Genomic DNA, 21,564 nt, shown 5'->3' with positions numbered 1-21,564 from the left:
AAACTAAAGCCCCCAAAACACTTGCAGGAAGGTCTGCTACATTGGCAGATGCCATCAACTATTTTAGAATCACGACACTGTACCCTGCTTTCATCACACCAGTCAATCTACTCCTACCTCCACCTCCCTATTAACCTACACCATAGGGGCACCTGGAAGGCTCAGTCAGTAGAGCCGGCGACTCTTGTTCTTGGGATCGTAAGTTCAAGCCCCATGTTGGGTGTGGAGATTACTTAAAATCTTGAAAAGAAAAGAAAAGAAAAGAAAAGAGAAGAGAAGAGAAGAGAAGAGAAAAGAAAAGAAAAGAAAAGAAAAGAAAAGAAAAGAAAAGAAAAGAAAAGAAAAGAACCTGAGCCATAAAAATATCCACTGGCTCAGGAAACCCAACATCTGGGAATTTTTTTTTTTTTTAATGTTTATTTTTAATTTTGAAGGAGAGAGAAACAGAGCATGAGCTGGGGCGGGGGGGGGGGGGGGGGGGCGGGCAGCGAGAGAAGGGAAGACAGAATCAAAAGCAGGCTTCAGGCTCTGAGCTGTCACACAGAGCCCAACCTGGGACTCAAACCCATGAGCCATAAGATCATGACCTGAGCTGAAGTCGGACGCTTAACCGACTGAGGCACCCAGGCGCCCCTCTGGAAATCTACCTTAAAGGAAAGCATCAAATACCATAAAAGCTACGTATTCACGGAGACATTAACTGTAAGGTTATTTGTACTACAAACTAGAAAAACAACCTAAATGTTAAATAGCTGTTGCCATTAAAAATATTTATGATGGGGCGCTTGGATGGCTCAGTTAGTTGAGCATCTGACTTTGACTTAGGTCATGATCTCACAGTTTCTGAGTTTGTGCCCCACACTGGGCTTGCTGCTGTCAGCAGAGCCCACTTTGGCTCCTCTGCCCCCTCACTCATTGCCACTCCTTCACTCGCTCTCTCCCTCTCTCTCAAAAATAAAACATTTTAAGGGCACCCAGGTGGCTCAGTTGGTTAACCGTCTAACTTTGGCTCAGGTCATGATCTCACAGTTCTGGAGTTCGAGCCCCATGTCGGGCTCTGTGCTGACAGCTCAGATCCTGGAGCCTGTTTCAGATTCTGTGTCTCTGGCTCTCTGACCCTCCCCCACTCACGCTCTTTCCCTCTCCCTGTCTCTCTTTCTCTCCCTCAAAAATAAACATTAAAAAAATTATTTTAAATAAACATTAAAAAATTATTTATGACTACTTATCACATGGGAAGCATCTTATGCTCTAATATTAAGTGAAAATGTAGGATACAAAATGATTACTGGGTGGTGGAATCATGGGATGGTTTTTATCTTCTTTTCTCTATTTAAATTCTGCTAAAGAATCATTTCATTTCTCATGTAACTTTAAAGAATGTATGGCATCAGCTGAGAAGAAAGCCAGCGTCCACCCTTCTGCAAGTCAGAATGGGGGAGGCAGGGGGGGCAAGGCCATGGATGGCGCTGGGCCTACCTGCAGTGTGATTTTATTCTTCACGAGCAGCCCGATTTTGATATCCATGAGATTGAGGTCATTCTCCAGCTGCTGGTTAGAACGAATGAGGGTAATGACCTCTTCTCGCATCTTCATCAGATCGAGCTCCTCCTGGAAATCCTGGTCACTTTGGTCAAGCAGGTGCACAAATTTTCGGACCACAATCATAGGAGGATCCTCAGCATTGACTGACAGAAAGAAAATATGTGTCAGACACGGGATAGATTTACCAGCAAAAGTTCTAAATCTTGAGGAAATGTCAGCATTGTTTGGAAAAAACAACTCTATTCACACTTAAGTTATTTATTTGTGAGATGTGCAAGGACAGTCAGCAAGTACAGTGTTCTTGGTCATGCTACCGCTACGCCATGACAGAGGCTGACACAGCAAGCAACAAAACATCAAGCCACGGGGTTAGCAAAGGGGCTTATGTCACAAGCAGCACCCCACCCCCAAGCCTTGCCTGTAAGACCAGAAAAGAGATCCGCGGAGAATACCCAGAACCCGATGGCTCTCAACCACTGCCTCAACTCTTGTCTGCTGAGCACAGTTACTCACTGAGAGTCTTGTAGTCATCACGAGCTTTGTTTGCCCGAATAAAAGCCTGGATTTTGATAATGTCATTTATCTAAGGAACAAAGAAGAAGAAATTCCTTTGTTCGCTTGTCCACCAATAATACAGCAAAACTAATTCTACCGGTCCTCACACCGAGGGTACTCACGTGGTCTTGGAAATACTGCAGGCGATCTCTATAGCGCTTTCTGGCCTGGTGCATCCTTGCCAGGGACTGAATCTGTGGAAAAGAGATCCTGGAAATGAGAACAGTCCTTCTTCTCAACACATATCACTCATGCCCCACACTGAGAATCCCTGTCGGGCTACCATACCTTTACAACTTCATCTTTGTGGGCACGCAGGTAAGCTAAGCGATCTTGGTACGCCTTCTTCTGCTTGTATCCCCTCCACTGCGACTGAAACCATCAAACATTACAGTTGACATATTACTTCCCAAGAATCAGCGGATGTTAAAATCTCATCTTGATAGACTACCCGTGTGCGATTCACGATGAAGCTTTAAAAAGGCCCACGCCCTCCAGTGCTGGGGAATGAGGGTGTGGGTCGTGCCTCCGCCGGGACAGCACACTAACTTCCACGCTCCTAACGTTAGTGCAGCACTTCACACCTTTGAAGGGCACCCCCACAGGTCCCCATACTGGCTCTTTACAACAAATCAGGTGAGGAAGAGAAGTTTTAGTATTCCCATCTACGGACAAGGAAATAAACTTAGCAGGGTTCACCACTACCGGAAATGCTGGGGCCTTAACTCGTAATTCCGAATTCTTCCCAGGACACCAGGCTGCCCTGTCACTGCAGTAATACCACAGCTGTTTTGCTCAATACTCAAATCTCACACAAAGGAACAGTGTTAGAAGATACTGAGGTGCCCAAGAACGGCTTTTGGACTGGACCGCTCACCCCTAAAACCACCCAGCAAGTTCCGAACGTTCTGACTGTAGCAGTAACAAAGAGAAAATACTTGTCAAAAAAGGGAGAGACCAAGAAGAGGTCAGGGGGCAAAAAGCCCACTTGATCTCAAGAGCTGACCACTCATTACCCCTGCTCTAGAAGCCCACTTGCCATCTGTATAACAGACGCTGGGATACCTGAATGCAGGTGATGGCAGGGATTTGTTTCTTCAGGAAATTCATCCTGGATCGGAATTCCTGTCGAACCAAGTACCCGCGGCAACAAGCCTGCAGCTTGGTGATCAAGCCTTCGTTGGCTAGCCAAAGCTGTTCTCGGTTGTATGCAGCAGTCACCCCAGAGATGGAGCTCTGAAAAACATTTGGTCACAGGGGAAGACATACATAGGAGAAAATGGACACAAACTCTCATCCACAGCATACACGCCAACCCTCACGGCTTTCTAAGTCTGTCCTAGATCTTTAAGTGGCAGTGGGAACGAAAGGCCGAGTTGTTCTCCCATCCAAAAAATAAAAGTCATAAACATATGATCTTGCTTCCTCCTATGTGATCTCCTTCACTCACTCACCCACCCGGCACTGACTGCCGGTAACTGTGCTTGCTAACAAGAGGACGGAGTGCAGGTGCTAACACAGGGCTGGGTACCAAGTCCCAGAGGCCCCTGAAATGCCAGGGCAGAGGAAGGACACCAGGGGAATGTCCGGATTGCAAATGGTCTAGAAAGGTAGCCTGGAGTGTATGGACTGTGACCACAAGCAGAGAACCAGCAAACTTTCAAAAGAGGAATAAAGCCATCAGACTTGTAAAAAATATTTATTTCAGTAAACTCTACACCCAACGTGGGGCTCAAACTCATGACCCCCAGATAAAGAGCCGCGTGCTCTTCCGACTGAGCCAGCCTGGCGCCCCCATCAGACTTATTTTTAGACAAGCAGCACTGTTATCAGAGGAGCTGGCAGGGCCGCGTGAGCGGGTGACTGAGGACACTGCTGCTGCGATGCAAGTGAGAGGTGGCCCGGCTCTGAGTGGGGGCAGCAGCAGCAGGAACGATGAGGACACCTGGTGACCTGCCTAATCCACGTTCCCCTTCTCCTTGATCTTAGAGCCTCAGCATGTTTTCTCTGGCCAACAACATGTGCAGCTAAAAGACTACACGAGCTGGGGGTGTAGGCAGTGCATGTGGTGTTAGCAGTAGTCTGTGAAGACCTTTGGAAAAGTTCCTTAAGAGAGAGACAGAGAGGGGCACCTCGATGGCTCAGCCAGTTAAGCGTCTAACTTCGGCTCAGGTCATGACCTGGCAGTCCGTGAGTTGGAGCCCCGCGATGGGCTCTGTGCTGACAGCTCGGAGCCTGGAGCCTGCTTCGAATTCTGTGTTCCCCTCTCTCTCTGCCCCTCCCCTGCTTGTGCTTGCTCGCTCTCTCAAGAATAAACATTAAAAAAGAGAGAGAGAGACAGACAGCTGGCATCAGGCCTTTTTTGCTCTCTCTCCCTTCCTACTTCCTGCCTGAACTGGTAACTGGATGGCTGGAGCTCCAAGCCATCATTCCAGATGACAGGGTCCTTGAGAGTGGAAACCACGTGCTGAGAATGACAGAGGAGAAAGACAGACCCTGGGAACAGATGGCATGCGGGAGTCGCCACACCTTTGCTGGACTACCTGACTCCAGAATTATTTTATGTGAGGAAAAAAACACTTTTTGGTTTTTGGGTTTTTTTAGAAGTTTTTTATTTTGGGGGCACCCGAGTGGCTCTGTCGGTTGAGCGTCTGACTTTGGCTCAGGTCATGATCTCATGGTTCGTGAGTTCAAGCCCTGCAGCAGGCTGTCTGCTGTCAGCACAGAGCCCACTGTGGATCCTCTGTCCCCCTCTTCTCTGTGCCTCCCCTGCTCATTCTTTCTCTCTCTTAAAAAGTTTTAAAGATAAACATTAAAGATTTTTTTATTTTTAAGTAACCTCTACACCCAACGCAGGGCTCAAACTCACAACCCGGAGATCAAGAGTCACACACTCTTCCAACTGAGCCAGCCAGGTACCCCTAAAATATACCTTTATTTACCATTTCAGCCTGTTTTTCTGTGAGACCATGTTAGAGGTGTCTGCTGGACTTCTGGATTGGAAATGGAAAGGTAGAGCAGGCGGTGAGGACTGCAGTCTGGAAGTACAAGACCTGGGGTTCACAAGCACAATGGAGACAGCTGGAGCCACGGGCTCGAATGAGGCCACTGAGGAAGAACACGCAGACGGAGAGAAGGAAGCCAGCGGAATTCGGATGTGATTCAAGTGGAGGGACAGAAAAGGCAGCAGCAAGGGAGATGAAGACGGGCCCTCAGAAGTGGGAGAAGCAGAACAGAAGCGTAGTGAAGAAGCCCAGGGGGTTGTGAGTTCAAGGAAGAGAACGGAGTAAGAGGTCAAATACGAGGACAGCTCCTAACTGAACTCGGCAACGAAAAGGTTATCGATATGCTCTAAAGCTTTTACTAAAGTAAAAGCTGGATAGGAAACTGTATTGCTGTGCGCAAAGAAGTGAATGGTGACGGAGAATGAATTAGCGAGAGGCAGAATGACCTTCAGTCGGAAGGCATTCAGCAAGAAGAAACATGAAAAATTTATAGGCAAGACCAAATCAGGAATATTCCATAGGCTTTAAAAATATTGTGGTTTTTTTGTTTTGTTTTGTTTTACAGTGAAAACGCCACGATTATGTATGCGGGCTCCTACTTAGAAGCATACCCCTGGACCGATGGCATCAGCATCACTGGGAGTTGGTCATAAATGCAGATTCTCAGGCCCCATCTCACACCCACAGAATCGGTCTCCACTTTACGCAAGATCCCTGGGGAATTCCCGCCCGTCTCTCCCTCTCTCACTCACACACACTGAATTCAGAAAAGCACAGATCCAGGTTACATGTCAGAATAATCAGAACTGAGAGAGGAGAAGGAGTACAAGGTGTGTGAGGAACGGGGAGAATGAAATCAGGGACAGGATGAACAATAAGCTTTAGAAAAGAAACCAGATTCACTGAAAGTGCAGGAAGTGGAGAGCGGGAGAATCCAATTTGATGGTCACTATGTTTCTGGGGTTTTTTTAGGGAGGCTAGGTCATGCACTAAAGTGAAGCAACATCCCTCCTGGTTTAAAATTCTAGTTAGGTCCATCTACAAAACACTACATAGGCGTGTCTCTGTGGACGTTAATGATAATACAATACAATCATATGTAATATGATTATATATATAACAACAATATATATAATAATCAAAGGCGCATGACTCAAAAAAAGTTAAGATGCAGTCTGGCCTCCTTAACACAACACGTTAGGGCTTTGAAACTTGACCTGACCTGCAACCCCACCCTGGCCACAGGCTGCTTAACGGGACGAGGACCACTCATCCTCCTGTAAAATGGCCCATGTTCCTCCGGTCCTCGATGCCTTTCCCCACACAGTCCTTTCCTCTTTTCCACAGCCGCTGAAATGTTATCTGTGCCTTCTTTGTCCAGAGCACAATTAACTGCTTCTTTACGTAGCCTCTATGTTACTGTTTCAGGAGCATCCGCGTCTGTCTGCCTCCCCCTGCAGTCAGTACTCGGTTCCCAGCTGCGTGCACACACTGGGAACGTTAGGAAGGGACAGTCTCTGATACAACTTTATATCCCACTTGACACAGAGTTCAAGGGATTTCATTACATTCCATCACGGTGAAATCATTAACAGAAAAGGTCACACATCAGGGAGGTAAGAGGAGAACTTCAAACACAAGACAGAAACTCATCCTTCTGACAGGCGTTCTGAATAACAGGACCATTTCGCTTTTTACACATGTAGATATACTAGTATTCTACACAGGACCTGGGAAATACTGCCCAACAGAAACAGATGGCCTTTACCATCCTCTCTCTCCAGGAATCTTTGTGCCTGTTAATAAGTGTATCAGGGTGCCTGGCTGGCTCAGTCAGTACAGCGTCTGACTCTTGATTGTGAGATCGTGAATTCGAGCCCCATGTTGGGGGTAGAGATTATTAAAAAAAAAAAAAAAAAAAAAAAATTTAAATCTGTAAAAGAAAATAATCAAATAAGGAGGGGGAAAAATATGTCTAACTATGACCTATAGGAGCTCAGAACATCTCCCTTCAATACCTTGTCCTCTCTAATGTTCGTTAGACAATTCCAATTTAATGAGCATGAGCTCAGAACCAAGTAATGTCACAAGTGCTCAACAGCTCATCAAGGACAAGATATGTGGCTCCTACACACAAGCACCACAAACTTAGCGGCTCACTTTAATAATTTTTAATGTTTATTTATTTTTGAGAGAGAGACAGAGCATGAGCAGGGGAGGGGCAGAGAGAGAGGGAGGCACAGAACCCAAAGCAGGCTCCAGGCTCTGAGCTGCCAGCACAGAGCCCGATGAGGGGCTCAAACCCATGAACCGTGAGATCATGACCCGAGCCAAGGCCAGACGCTCAACCGACTGAGCCACCCAGGCGCCCCATCGGCTCACTTTAAAAACTAGAAGTAGACGGAGTGCCTGGATGGCTCAGTCGGTTAAACCTCCAACTTTGGCTCAGGTCATGATCTCGCAATTCTTGAGCTCGAATCCTGCGTCAGGCTCTGTGCTGACAGCTCAGAGCCTGGAGCCTGCTTCAGATTCCACATCTCCCTCTCTCTATGCTCCTCTCCTGCTCATGCTCTTTCTCAAAAATAAACATTAAAAAAAATTTTTTTTAATAATAAAAATATTGGGGCGCCTGGGTGGCGCAGTCGGTTAAGCGTCCGACTTCAGCCAGGTCACGATCTCGCGGCCCGTGAGTTCGAGCCCCACGTCAGGCTCTGGGCTGATGGCTCAGAGCCTGGAGCCTGTTTCCGATTCTGTGTCTCCCTCTCTCTCTGCCCCTCCCCCGTTCATGCTCTGTCTCTCTCTGTCCCAAAAATAAATAAACGTTGAAAAAAAATTAAAAAAAAAAAAAAAATATTTACTGCATTTAATGAGGAGTCAGAGCAACTATTCATTTTTTTTTTTTTCCCTGATCATCCAAGTTTTCTTTAGTGAGCACACAATTTATCTGACTTAATTCTACAATTCAGAGGTCTTACTAATTTAGGCCTTTAGTCATTCCCAACCACTAGAAAAAAAAAAAAAAAACTACTCCAAATAGTTCATTCCACAGCCTTAATTTCAGTCTAGGGCTTCTAACCACAGGTCCCATCCTCCTCACTAATATTCGCTCTAGAACACATTCTCTCAGCTTCTTCTCTTGGGAAGAAATGTGACCTACCTGGATCTCCTCCCGAGAAAGCTGCATTGAGTTCTGCACGAAGTCTGGGGGTTCCTCCCATCCTCCTTCCTGGGTCTCCAGGTTGTGGTAGTAATAGTATCCACCCTTCACCCAATGCTTCACCCATTTGCTGTTGTTATCTCCTGACAGAAAATAAAGGAAAGATAAAAGAAACCCAGAGCCACACTTCCCACACTCCTACGTCTAAAACAGCAGGGTTATTCTGGCTGCATTAACAGTCTAAATAGAACCATTCCAAAACCCTGTTTCTTATATCTCTAAGAGTAAAGGGGCATCCTGAGTCCCTCCAAAATGATGGCTTTGTAATGTCTCAGCTCATTCATTTCAACGTCATAAAAAGAAAATATGAAGTCCAATTGTGGAACTAACCTTGACTAACTTTATTCCTTCTAAAGCCTGCATGTAAGAACTTGGCACGTCAGAAAACTAATCTGATAAAAAGATTTGCAACCATTCAGCCTCTCCAGTTAATAAAAAAAAAAAAAGGCCATGCAATGGGATGAAAAATCTTACCTTTATTCCCCCTCCTTCTGAAGATTAACTACTTTTAACTAGCATCTATTGGATTAGGTAATCAGAACTAATGACACCCTATGAAAGACAACTAGTCAAATATTTTGATCCTTCTTGCTTGCCTTTTCAGAAACTGACCTTTTTAACACAGCTGCCTTTGCAGGGGAGGGGGTGTTTTTTTGTTTTTTAAATAGAGACATTACCTCCTCAGGGACTTTAAAACAAGCCTACCTTCCAAGCTTCTGGACTAAGACACCTTTCCCTACAGTTGCCCCCAGAGACTCGAGCTCTTCCTTTCAGGGCACAGATATCTTTCCCAATAACTCACCTGCTGCCAGTTTTTTCTTCTTGGCCTCAGCAAGGTCACTCTGGTAAGTGTCACCACACTCAGGGATGACTCCATACAAGCCGACATCAGGGGAACGAAGGGCGCTCAGTGTTTTGCCAACATCACCACTGTCCACCGCCTCATTGATGGCATAGATTCCGAGGGCAACTATCCCAGAAGACAAGGGTCACAAGAATAGTTCAGAAGTGTCTAAATGCGCACACTACGTCACCATGGCAGACTGTCCCCTGCCCCGCTCCGGCTCTCTATCAAGCTGGAAGACTGGGATAGGGGACACCGCACCACCCCCCCCTCCCGCCCCCCGCCACAGAAACAGAAATAAAACACCCATACGTACACCTCTGTGCTTCCTGGGTGTCTTTGTTGGACTGCCAGATTCCACCTTGAATCTCATCCAACCATAACACCGCTGACTCATCCTGGGTTTCCTACACACCATTAAAGCAAAACAGTATCAGAGTCATGACATTAGGGTACAAGAGATCAAGCGGACTTCTGAGACTCAATTAGAGGCAGAAGAAGTTCCAAACATACAAGACACATCGAACGGCCAACTGGAAGAGGCTGGGCATCGAAACCTGGTCAAAGCTTATGAGACATGCCTCAGATGCAGGGGACGGATTACATGAACATGGATGCAAGGGGCTCAGGAAGTCACGAGCAGCTAGGAGCGGCAGAGGACCAAACTGGGAAGGGACCTGGGACTTCGTTAGTGCGACGAGGGCCACGGCACGAATAGGAACATGTGGTACTTTTTTAGAAGGCCCCTTTGACATCAATATTGAAAGGAAGTTAATATTCTCTATGACTGCTGTTTTTAAGATTGCCAGACTTCACCACAGGTAAAGCCAGGAGTCATTACAGGCAATCTAAACTTATCCCCAGCTTATATTCTAAACCTTGAACGTTACGTCAGTTGTTGGAAACTTAAAAACACATTTCCACACAGAAACATAATAAACAGTGATTAGTTTGCTCAGCATGGCCAACAAAAGTCTCACTGGTCCACAGTGCAGTCCAGGTTGAATACTGGGGATTGATAGGAAATAAAACCGGTGGCTTGCTTCCCTCTTTCTAAGTAAGTCTTAGACATTTTTTTTAAGTAGCTTATTGGCAATCGTTTGCGCTGAAAGACATGTCAAACAGACTGGGGTTGGCAGAAATGTCCTCCAGTATCTTCTAATTTCCAAGAATCTGGCTAACACTCTGTGACTTGGGCAAGTCACTAGGGATTAGCCCCAGGTACTCACTGCTGTGAGGGGACAGATTCTACCATATCCACCTGTGTCAGTGTCAGAGTCAGAACTGGAAACCTCTGATACCAACTTAGATTTCAGTGGTCATACTGAGGTTACAGAAGTTTCAACCGTCTCCCAACAGTGAGGGTCCTCTGTTTGTTAATGTCTCCAAAAGTCTTAATAGAAAGCACCAATACTGAAGATTAATACAGCAGTCTTCTCCAGAAAAGGCAAGCCACTTCAGGTTTTGAAGTGGCCAGGCTGAGAGAGTCATGTTTGAGGTGATCCTGGCAGATCCAATAAAATTAACTGTTTCTCAGGCTTGAGCTAACAGCATTTGGGGTAAATAGCAGATCGAAATTCCATTCTAAGTGCTTGGTGTAAATATAACCTGCCAAGGCACCAAGGAGACAACTGGGAGCAGGAACTACAATTACGCTGCCAGATGAAGCAGGGCAAAGCAGACCTTTTCAATGTCCTCAGGAGGCCCAACAGTCTAGCAAAACCTCAGAGGAAGCTTCCCTTTCCTCCCACATTATTGTGGAGAGAGACACAATGTTTCAATCAGCAGAGTGGAGGCAGTGGCCAAAGCACCCTGGTGACAGGAGAAAGCCAAAGGAAGCCATGACATTGAAAGCTGTGATGTATTCCTTTCAAACGCAGAGTTTTAGGAAGAAAGGTCATTTAAGCAAATTAAGGTAAATGCTGGGCTTAGAATCTTAGAGGCGCTGTCCCAATTTTCAGAAACTGACACTGGGGAAAGGAAATGAGTACACGGACAAATAGAATGCATGAACATATCACCTAAGAGCTTCAGAAGTTAGTACGTTCCTACCACTAGTCACTTTCTGGTACTGAAAACAAAACGGCCGCACACGATCCCCCTAAAATCATATCAATAAATACTGGAAATGCTAAGCAATAGTCTCAACGGGAGACAATATGGTGAGTCAGCTCCAGGTCTGTGACAACGTAAACTGAGAAATCACACACTAGAGGGCTGGAGGCGTGATCTCCAGAAGAGGTAGCCTGAAAGTCGTCGCACATAAAAACAAAAGTATTCCCACAGAACCAGGTCCTTTTTGGTTCACTTTTAGGTTAATCGCACATCAGATACCCCTGAGCAGAAATCTACTGTACACAGAGCTGGGAGGTTTGGCACAATGTTTCCTGCATTCAGAGAAAGGCCCAACTTACCAAGAATTCTGACCATTCCGAGTTGTGCCTTCTCTGCCCCAGGCAGACTAAGGCAAAACAATCAAAACAAACACATGCACGCTCCCCTAAGAAGCGGGCGGGCCGGGCGAGAGAAGCGGAAGCGAGAGCAGCGGAAGCGGAAGCGAGAGAAGGGAACAGATGGGTGTGTCGGGTGTGGCAGGGAAAGATGGTGTAGGAATGGCCGTCACCGGACTGAAGGAGGAAAGAGACACACACCACCTCATCCCAGTGTAAGGAAAGGACAGGTTCTCTCAGCTCCCATCAGATCAAATAAGATGACAAAAAACCCAGATGCCCCCACACACTCTAAAGAGACCATCCAAGATTAACACAAATCATTGAGCAGAGAGTTAAAACCCTAGGCTAGATACCGTGGAGAATACCGAGATAAAAGACTTAATGTGAAAATACTACATAAAATATACTGAAATTCTGCCCCTTAACAAGGCTGACACTTGCACACTGGCTGCATTCAGAAGAGGTAAAGAGACAGAAACCAGAAATAAGAACCAAAAAGAGTGGGCAATGATTGTAGGTAAATATGGGGAAAGGAAAGGGAGAAGGGGCAAAGAGTGGCCATTCTGTGTGTGTGTGCACAGCACAAACTCACACACCTCCATAGGGCACTTCTTACCCCGTAAGTCTCTCCTGTTACATGGGGCATGATTTGCATGTGTGACGACAAATAAAATATTATTAAATTATTAATGAATATTAATTTAATATTAAATAACTTTGAGATATTACTTATCATCATACATGCAAACCATGCCACATATACACACACACACACAAACTATGCCATACATATATACACACATCAACACACACATACATGCATCTATACAACACACGCATCAACAACGCAACACAAGCACTCAACAATCCGAAGAGCAGTCCTATGGCCCGCTGGACTGGGTATTAATCCTTTAGTTGCTGCACAAAGTCCAGGGAAAGAGCAAGAACCGGGGGTGGCACACATTGTCGGGGCAGCAGCAGCGGACCAAACAAAAGTATCTCAATATTCCAACAACTGGTACAGTCGCACTCGTGCACACCAGCTGATTTTTAGCCACGTGCACGTATGTATGTACACACACCGTAGCGGGGGGAGAACAGAGAGTTACAAGTCATTCACACCTGTAATTATAAAAGGAGCCCTGGAGACTCCCTGATGTCCATGTCTTAGCATGCAGATATTACTACCCAATGACTAGGAATCTACTTTAACAAGTATTCCAAAAACACTAAATTTAAATGGAGAGAGAAGTGACCATCAGTGAAAATAGTACAGTAAGGACTTCTGAAAATCCTCTCCTCCATAAAAGCAACAAAAACACTGGCAAAAATCATCAGAGGCAACTTTTTCAAAACTACATAAATTGACCAAATGCTTGCAGTAATCAGTTTGTTCAAGAATAACCGCTGAATTTCATTAACAACTGTGAGCTTTGTGGCATTTCAAATGGCCCCATTTCCATCTGTCTCCCCCACCACACACACACACACCTCCCTCAGAGCCCCTTCTATTCTCAGAGAACTGTCACTAGCTGACCTGGTAGGTAGATCCCTAGAAGACCAAGCAAGGCTGTCTTCATCTGAACTGACTTACAGCATGCCCTGTGCAAACAGCCTTTTCTCCAGGGGCATTTATCAAAATGCCCCTGGAGGCACTTGTTTAACATCACAAATGTCTAGAGCAGTGGATAAAAATTAAGGCAAACAGTAAGCTAACTAAAAAGCTTAAAAAGGAAAATTTGAGAACGAGATGTCCACAGAGAGCTTTGGAAGCCTCTGACATACTCCTGAGATGGGAATCCAGAAGGCCATAATACATCTGTGAGTTGTGCACATGCTCAGAAAAGATCCGATAAGGCTGTAAGGGCTCACCTCTGGCCAACCTTGAAGTTTTGGGCAAGCATGAAGTGAAGGGTAAGACAGAATTGCAAAGTACCTGGCTGAGTGTTGAAGATGCACCCCAACATGCACATTGGCCCTCAGCAAAAGCTGGGAGCTTTATTGGTTCTAGGCATTTAAAAATACTCTGCCTATGGGCCCCTGGGTGGCTTAGTCAGTTGAGCGTCTGACTGTTGATTTTGGCTCAGGTCATGATCTCACAGTTTGTGAGTTTGAGCCCCACGTAAGGCTCTGTGGTGACAGTGTGGAGCTTTCTTGGGATTCTCTCTGTCCCTCACTCTCTGTCCCTCTCTCTCTCTCGAAATAAATAAACTTAAAAAAAAAATACTCTGCCTAACCATTAGATGACTTCTAGCTAATTAAGCAGAGACTTCAGTGGCCACTTATGACGCAACAGGATTGAAAGTCACTAAACAGACAACATTAACAAAAGACAACAATAAACCTTGAGGAAGGGATAGACTCTGATTTCCAGAGTTGCCCCATTATAATATGTCCAGTTTTCAACAAAAAAACTACAAGACATGCAAAGAAACAAGAAAGCAAGATTTGACAAAGTACAACATCCATTCATGATAAAAATCCTCAACAAAGTAGGTTGAGAGGGGGGTGCCTGGGTGGCTCAGTTGGTTAAGGATCTGACTGTGGTTCAGTTTATGATCTCATGGTTTAGGAGTTCGAGTACCATATCAGGCTCAGAGCAGAGCCCGCTTCAGATCCTCTGTCTCCCTCTCTCTCTACCCCTTCCCCATTCATTCTCTCTCTCTTTCAAAAATAAATAAAAACTTAAAAGTACATACTGTTAAAAAAAAAAAGTAAGTTTAGAGGGAACATGTGTCAACATAATAAAGGCCATATATGAAGAACTCACAGCTAACATCATCCTCAATGGTGAAAAACTGAGAGCTTTCCCCCTAAGGTCAGGAACAAGACAAGGATGTCCACTCTCACCACTTTTATTCAACATAGTACTGAAGTCCTAACCACAGCAATGAGAAAGAAAAAGAAATAAAAGGCATCCAAATTGATATGGAAAAAGTAAAACTTTCACTATTTGCAGATGACATGGTATCATATATTGAAAACCCTGAAGTCTCCACCAAAACACCGCTGGAACTGATAAATGAATTCAGTAACATCACAGGATACAAGATCAACATAGAGAAATCCATTGCGTTTCTATACACTAATAATGAGGTAGCAGAAAGAGAAATTAAGGAAACAATCCCATTTACAATTGCACCAAAAATAATAAAATACCTGGGAATAAACTTAACCAAAGAGATAAAAGACCTGAACTCTGAAAACTCAAAAACTACCGATGAAAGAAATTGAAGATGACACAAATGGAAAGACATTCCATGCTCATGGATTGGAAGAATTAATATTGTCAAAATGTCCATACTACCCAAAGCAACCTACAGATTTAACGCAATCCTCATCAAAATACCAACAACATTTTTCACAGAACTAATATAATCCTAAAATTTATATGGAACCATAAAAGATGCTGAATACCCAAAGCAATCTTCAAAAAGAAAAACAAAACTGGAGGTATCACAAACCCAGGATTTCAAGTTATACTACAAAGCTGTTGGAATCAAAACTGTATGGTACTAGCACAAAAAAAGACACATGGACAATGGAGCAGAATAGACAGTCCAGGAATAAACCCACGATTACACGGTCAATAATCTTCAATAAAGGAGGCAAGAATATGCAATGGGAAAAAGTCTCTTCAACAAATGCTGATGGGAAAACTGGACAACTACATGCAAAAGAACGAAACTGGACCACTTTCTTACACCATCCACAAAAGTAAACTCAAAATGGATTAAGAACCTAAATGTGAGACCTGAAACCACAAAAATCCTATAAGAGAGCCCAGGCAGTAATTTCTCTGACAGGGGCTGGCCATAGCCAACATTTTTCTAGATATGGCTCCTGAGGCAAGGGAAACAACAGGCAAGGGACTACATCAAAATAAAAAGCTTATGCACAGCAGAGGAAATGATCAACAAAACTAAAAGACAACCTACTGAATGGAAGAAGATATTTGCAAATGACATATCTGATAAAGCATTAGTATCCAAAATATGTAAACAACTTATACAACTCAACACCCAAAAAACAATCCAATTAAAAATGGGCAGAAGACAGGAAGACACATTTCCCCAAAGACATACAGATGGCCGACACATGAAAAAATGTTCAATATCACTAATCATCAGGGAAATGCAAATCAAAACCAAAATAAGATATCACCTCACACCTGTCAGAATGGTTAAAATCAAAAGCACAAGAAACAAGTGTTGGCAAGGATATGGAAAAAAAAGGAACCCTTGTGCACTGTTGGTGGGAGTGCACACTGATACAGTCACTGTGGAAAAGAGTATGGGGGTTCCTCAAAAATTAAAAATAGCTCTCTCCTTTTCTCCACCATCATGGTATGTGCAGTTGACAGTTCCTCACCATGTCTTCTCAAAGACTCTCAGGATAAAGCAATTCCTGGCCAAGAGACAAATGCAGAATCATTCCATTCCCCATTTTTCCAGGATGGATGAAAACTGGTAATAAAATCAGGTACAACTCCAAGAGGAGGCACTGGAGAAGAACCAAGCTGGGTCTGTAAGGAATTCCACATGAGATGGCATACATATTTATGCTGCTCATATCCTGTCACTCTATAAGCATCATTACTACCTGAACAATAGACATGTTTTACCCAGGAAATGATTCTTCTGTTACTTTGCTTCTGCACCAGTAGGTTGGTTCAGTAATAAAGATGTGAGATGTTTTGCTTGAAAAAAATTAAAAATACAACTACCATATGATCCAATAATTCCAACTACTGGGTATTTATCCAAAGAATACAAAAAACACTAATTTGAAAAGACATATGCACCCTTATGTTTCTAGCAGCATTATTTACAATAGCCAAATAATGGAAGCAGCCTAACTGCCCATCAATAGATGAATGGATACAGAAGATGTGGTATTCTCATAAAATGGAATACTACTCAGCTATAAAAAAGAATGAAATCAGTTGGGGGGGGGGTGCGGTGCCTGGGCGGCTCAGTCAGTTAAACGTCTGACTTTGGCTCAGGTCATGATCTCACGGTCTGTGAGTTCAGCCCCGTGTCGGGCTCTGTGCTGACAGCTCAGAGCCTGGAGCCTGCTTCAGATTCTGTGTCTCCCTCCCTCTCTGCCCCTCCCCTGCTCATGCTCTGTCTCAAAAATAAATTTAAAAAATCACACACACACACACACACAAAAGAATGAAACTGGGGCACCTGGGTGGCTCAATTGGTTGCACATCCAACTTTGGCTCAGATCATGAACTTGCAGATCATGAGTTCGAGCCCCGCATCAGGCTCTGTACTAATAGCTTAGAGCCTGGAGCCTGCTTCGGATCCTGTGTCTCCTTCTCTCTCTGTTGCTCCCCTGCTTGTTCTCTTACTCTCTTTCTCTCAAAAATAAATAAAGATTAAAAAAATTAAAAAAAAAAAAAAAGAAATCTTGCCATATGCAATGACATCGATAGAGCTAAAGAGTATTATGCTAAGTGAAGTCACTCAGAGAAAGACAAATACCATATGATTTCACTCATATGTGGAATTTAAGAAACAAAACAAATGAATAAAAAGAAAAAAAGACTCTTAACTACACCAGATGGTTACCAGAGGGGAGACGGGTGGAGGGTATGGGTGAAATAGATGATGGGGATTAAAGAGTACACTTACCATGATGAGCACTGAGTAATGTACAGAACTGTTGAATCATTGTATCATATGCCTGAAACTAATATAATATAATATAATATAATATAATATAATATAATATAATATAATGTAATTATACTGGAATTAAAATTTAAAAAGGGAATAACAAGAAAAAAAGAAAATTCTATGAAACTACCAAAGTGAAAAGAAGAAAGAAACAGGAAAGCATGGTTCAAACAGGGGAAAAAAGCAAACACACTTAAATTATCTATTTTAAATATGTTCAAAGAATTAAAGGAAACCATGTCTAAAGAACTTAAAGTATAAGAACAGTATCTTACCAGAGAATAGCAATAAAGAAACAAATTATTTTTTAAAAAATGAAATTCTGGAGTTGAAAAGTACAATAACTGAGACGAAAAATTTACTGGAGGGACTCAGCAGATTTGATCACACAAAAGAAAGAGTCAGCGAACTTGAAGATGACAGGTCTGTTTGTGTATTTATTTTAAAGTTTATTTATTTTACTTATTTTGAGAGAGAGAGAGAGAGAGAGAGAGAGAGAGAACCCCCAGCAGGCTCTGCGCTGTCAACACAGAGCCCAGCTCAGGGTTCAAACCCACGAACCATGAAATCATGACATGAGCTACAACCGAGAATCAAATGCTTAACCATTTGGGCATCCACCCAGGCGCCCGAAGATAGGTCAATTTAAATTTACAGTCTGAGGAACAATATCCAGTCTAAGGAACAGTTATGAAAAAAGAATGAGAAAAAATGAATCAAGCCTCAGAAACCTGTGGACACCATTAATAATATCAATATATGCAAAACAGAATTCCCAGAGGGCAACAAGAAAGGGAAGGAGGAATAAAGAATACTGGAAAAAAAATCCGAATAGGCCTATAACAAACACAGACGTGGAAACACATTCTACAAAAACAAACAAACAAAAACATACGGCCATATGGCTTCGCTGGTGAATTCTACCAAACGTTTAAAGAACAATCACAGCAGTCCTTTAGAAACTCTTCTAAAACCTAGAAGAGGAAGTTATACTTCCCAGTTCATTCTTTGAGGCCGGTATTACCCTGATACCAAAACCAGACACAAAGATATCACAAGAGAACTACAGACCAAATTTAAATTAAGATTTTTGTTCGCTAATTTTAGAACCCAGATGATTATTTTTAAAACCACTCCCAAAAATGGCTCAGAGGAACTGCTAAGCTGAGGCCTAAAAAAAGCCAATTCCACCAAATACTTGTCTACACAGCTGGGCCTGGCACTATCAAGCAAATTTTCCCCTAACTCCGCCCCCCTTCCTCCCCTTTTGATGGATCCTGAAAGTTACTCCCCTGCAAAAGGAAATGCTTCAAACTCTAGTCACATCCTCTAAAACTTTAACTCCCACGACCCAAACAAAAGGAGCAGTCAGGCTCACAGCATGTGAGAGCAGGTACAAGTTGGGTGCTCCAGTGACTTTCCTTTTTTAGAGGTTTCCTTTTTTAGGGAACCAGCCCTAGCTCATTCTCTCAAAGCCCACTCCTCTGTCAGGCAGATCTAAGATTCCTTCTGGACTTATATGGTAGCAAAAAGAAACGCCACCACCACTGGCCCTCACAAAATCAGGGCAGCCAGGCCCCGGGTTAGATATTCTGAATCAGGAATAGAGTTAAAGCTTAGGAATCTGTATTTTTAAAATGACTTTTCAGGGCACCTGGGTGGCTCAGTCGGTTAAGCATCCGACTTTGGCTCAGGTCATGATTTCATGCTTCATTCGTGTCAGGCTCTGTGCTGACAGCTCAGAGCCTGAAGCCTTCTTCGGATTCTGTGTCTCCCTCTCTCTCACACAAATAAATAAACATTAAAAAAAATTTTTTTAATAAAATAAAATGACTTTTCAAGTGTTTTCACAATCAGCCAAGTTTGGGAAGCTCTGGTCCAAATGGTCCAAAATTAATATCAAAGACAGAGAACGCCATTTACAACCGCTTCTCACCCAAGTAATTATCACATTAGATCCGATCCCTTTTTCTCAGTTTCCTGACTACAAAATAGGACTTGTGTTTCAGATCACTGACATTCTGCACCACGATGTGCCTCTTAAGTGAAATCTGGTACTTGCCGTATTTATATGATTAGGACACGGTAATGCCAACTACTCTCCTGACAATGCAATCAAAGGGGGTCAATCAACATTACAGTGTTAGCCACGACCCCTCATCCCAGCCCACGCTTACAGAGCCTCCATCAGCGGGAGCATACAAAAGCCTCAATAACACAAAAGTTCTGGTCTGTTTTTCCACCTTTGGTTTCCCAGAAAGAATGTGACCCCCTAAATTAAAAATTTATTTTGGGGTGGCGGGGGGGAGGCGGTACCTGGCTGACCCTGTCAGTAGAGAGACCCTTGATCTCAGGGTTGTGAGTTCGAGACACCCATTAGGTGTAGAGATTACTTAAAAATAAAATTAAAAAAAAAAAAAAAGATTTTTCTTTTAGTTCTTCTGCTTGCTACCAGACCTCACGGTAGGGATCCTCTCAGTCAGAAAAGAAAGGTGTGGTCCCCCCTATGTAACTGTTATTACTTAGGAAGAACCTAAAAGGAGATCCATCACAATTAGAAAAACAGAAGTAATTATGTCTTAATCATGCAACTAACATCTGAGGGCCTACTATATACAAAGAAACTTCCTACTCAGCAACATGATAAAAAGAGGTACAAATCTTGTCCATTTCCGTCAACAACCTAGCTGAGAGGTAAGACAAACTTTTTAAAAGGTGTGTTATAATCACCCACAAAAACTTTTATGTTCATAGCAGTATTACTCCTAATAGCCACAAAGTAGAAACAATCTATGTGTCCATCAGCTCATGAATGGATAAGTAAAATGTGGTACAGCCATACAGTGGAACATAATTTGACAGTAAAAAGAAATGTACTCCCAACACATGCTACAACTTGGGTAAACCAAGCTAAATGAAAGAAGCCAATCACAAAGGACCACATATTGTATGAGTCCATGTAGACGAAATGACCAGAAGAGGCAAATCCACCAACAGAAGCAGACTGCTGGTTGCCTCGAGCTGGAGAGACTAAGGGAAAATGAGAAGTGACTAATGAGTGCCAGGTTTCTCTCTGGGGTGACAAAAATCTTCTAAAATTGATTGAGGAGAGGGTTGCACAACTCTGTGAACAGAACAAAAACCGCTGAATTGTACACTTTGAAATGGTGAGATCTATGGTAGGAGAGTTACATCTCAGTAAAGCCATTATAAAAAACATGGCATTTATCTACTAAAGCTTATGTGTATTCCCTATGACCCATCCATTCTACTTCTAAATGTACACCTAATTAATAGAAATGATACATATATTTACCAAGAGACATGTACTAAAATATTCATAGAAGCACTATTTGCAATAGCCAAAGAATGGGAAACAACCCCAAATTTACCAACGATGAATATATAACCCCGTGATGGAATAGCACACAACAATGAGAATGAACAAATTCATACGTCTTGCAGCTACACAGATGAATTTCACTAACATTATGTTGGGCAAAAGAAACCAGATACAAGAAAGTATAAAATGCTACTTACAGGCAGTTCAAATACAATTCAAATACAGGCAAAAATCAACCGTGGCATTAAAAATCAAGATAGTGGGGGCGCCTGGGTGGCACAGTCGGTTAAGCGTCCGACTTCAGCCAGGTCACGATCTCGCGGTCTGTGAGTTCGAGCCCCGCGTCAGGCTCTGGGCTGATGGCTCGGAGCCTGGAGCCTGTTTCCAATTCTGTGTCTCCCTCTCTCTCTGCCCCTCCCCCATTCATGCTCTGTCTCTCTCTGTCCCAAAAATAAATAAAACGTTGAAAAAAAAAAATTTAAAAAAAAAAAAAAAAAAAAAAATCAAGATAGTGGTTACCAGCAGGTGGGTGAGTGGGGGGTGGACAAGGACAGAAAAGGATGGGGTGGACAGTTCCGTTAAGCTTTTCATAATCTGAGTACCAATTACACAGGTATGCTCTTGAAAATTTATGCCACTTTTAATTCTCATATATACTAACGCAACTTACGTAACTTACACAATTTTGGCATTACGTTTCAACACAGAATTTACTTAAAGAGACACAAGAGATGTGTCTACAACAACAGAGAACCACAAAAACACCCAAATATGCACTGTCACGTCTCGTGTCCCTCCAGTGCTCTGAGTGCAAAGGTGCCAGAAAACAGTCATTGAGGAAATGAAGGGAGAGATTTCCTCTGTCTCTGAAGGGATGAGGGATGAAGTGCTCTGAAGGGAAAAGAACAATTTCAG

General features: G+C 43.4%; 1 protein-coding gene across 1 annotated transcript in view; it reads right to left on the bottom strand.

Annotated features, from left to right (window-relative positions):
• The window catches only part of IQGAP1 (IQ motif containing GTPase activating protein 1), a 102,722-nt gene that overhangs the window by 23,474 nt on the left and 57,684 nt on the right, over window positions 1–21,564 (bottom strand). The window contains exons 16-23 of the mRNA XM_047862222.1: window positions 9,483–9,573; window positions 9,125–9,292; window positions 8,263–8,405; window positions 3,166–3,336; window positions 2,389–2,472; window positions 2,223–2,294; window positions 2,059–2,128; window positions 1,480–1,688 (exon numbers count right to left, since the gene is read on the bottom strand). Of these exons, the coding sequence (XP_047718178.1) occupies window positions 1,480–1,688; window positions 2,059–2,128; window positions 2,223–2,294; window positions 2,389–2,472; window positions 3,166–3,336; window positions 8,263–8,405; window positions 9,125–9,292; window positions 9,483–9,573 (1,008 nt within the window). The remainder of the gene's footprint in view (window positions 1–1,479; window positions 1,689–2,058; window positions 2,129–2,222; window positions 2,295–2,388; window positions 2,473–3,165; window positions 3,337–8,262; window positions 8,406–9,124; window positions 9,293–9,482; window positions 9,574–21,564) is intronic.

The sequence above is a fragment of the Prionailurus viverrinus genome, chromosome B3, assembly GCF_022837055.1.
Source record: "Prionailurus viverrinus isolate Anna chromosome B3, UM_Priviv_1.0, whole genome shotgun sequence".
NCBI classification, from domain to species: Eukaryota; Metazoa; Chordata; class Mammalia; order Carnivora; family Felidae; genus Prionailurus; species Prionailurus viverrinus.
This window is presented reverse-complemented; position numbering and strand designations above follow the sequence as displayed.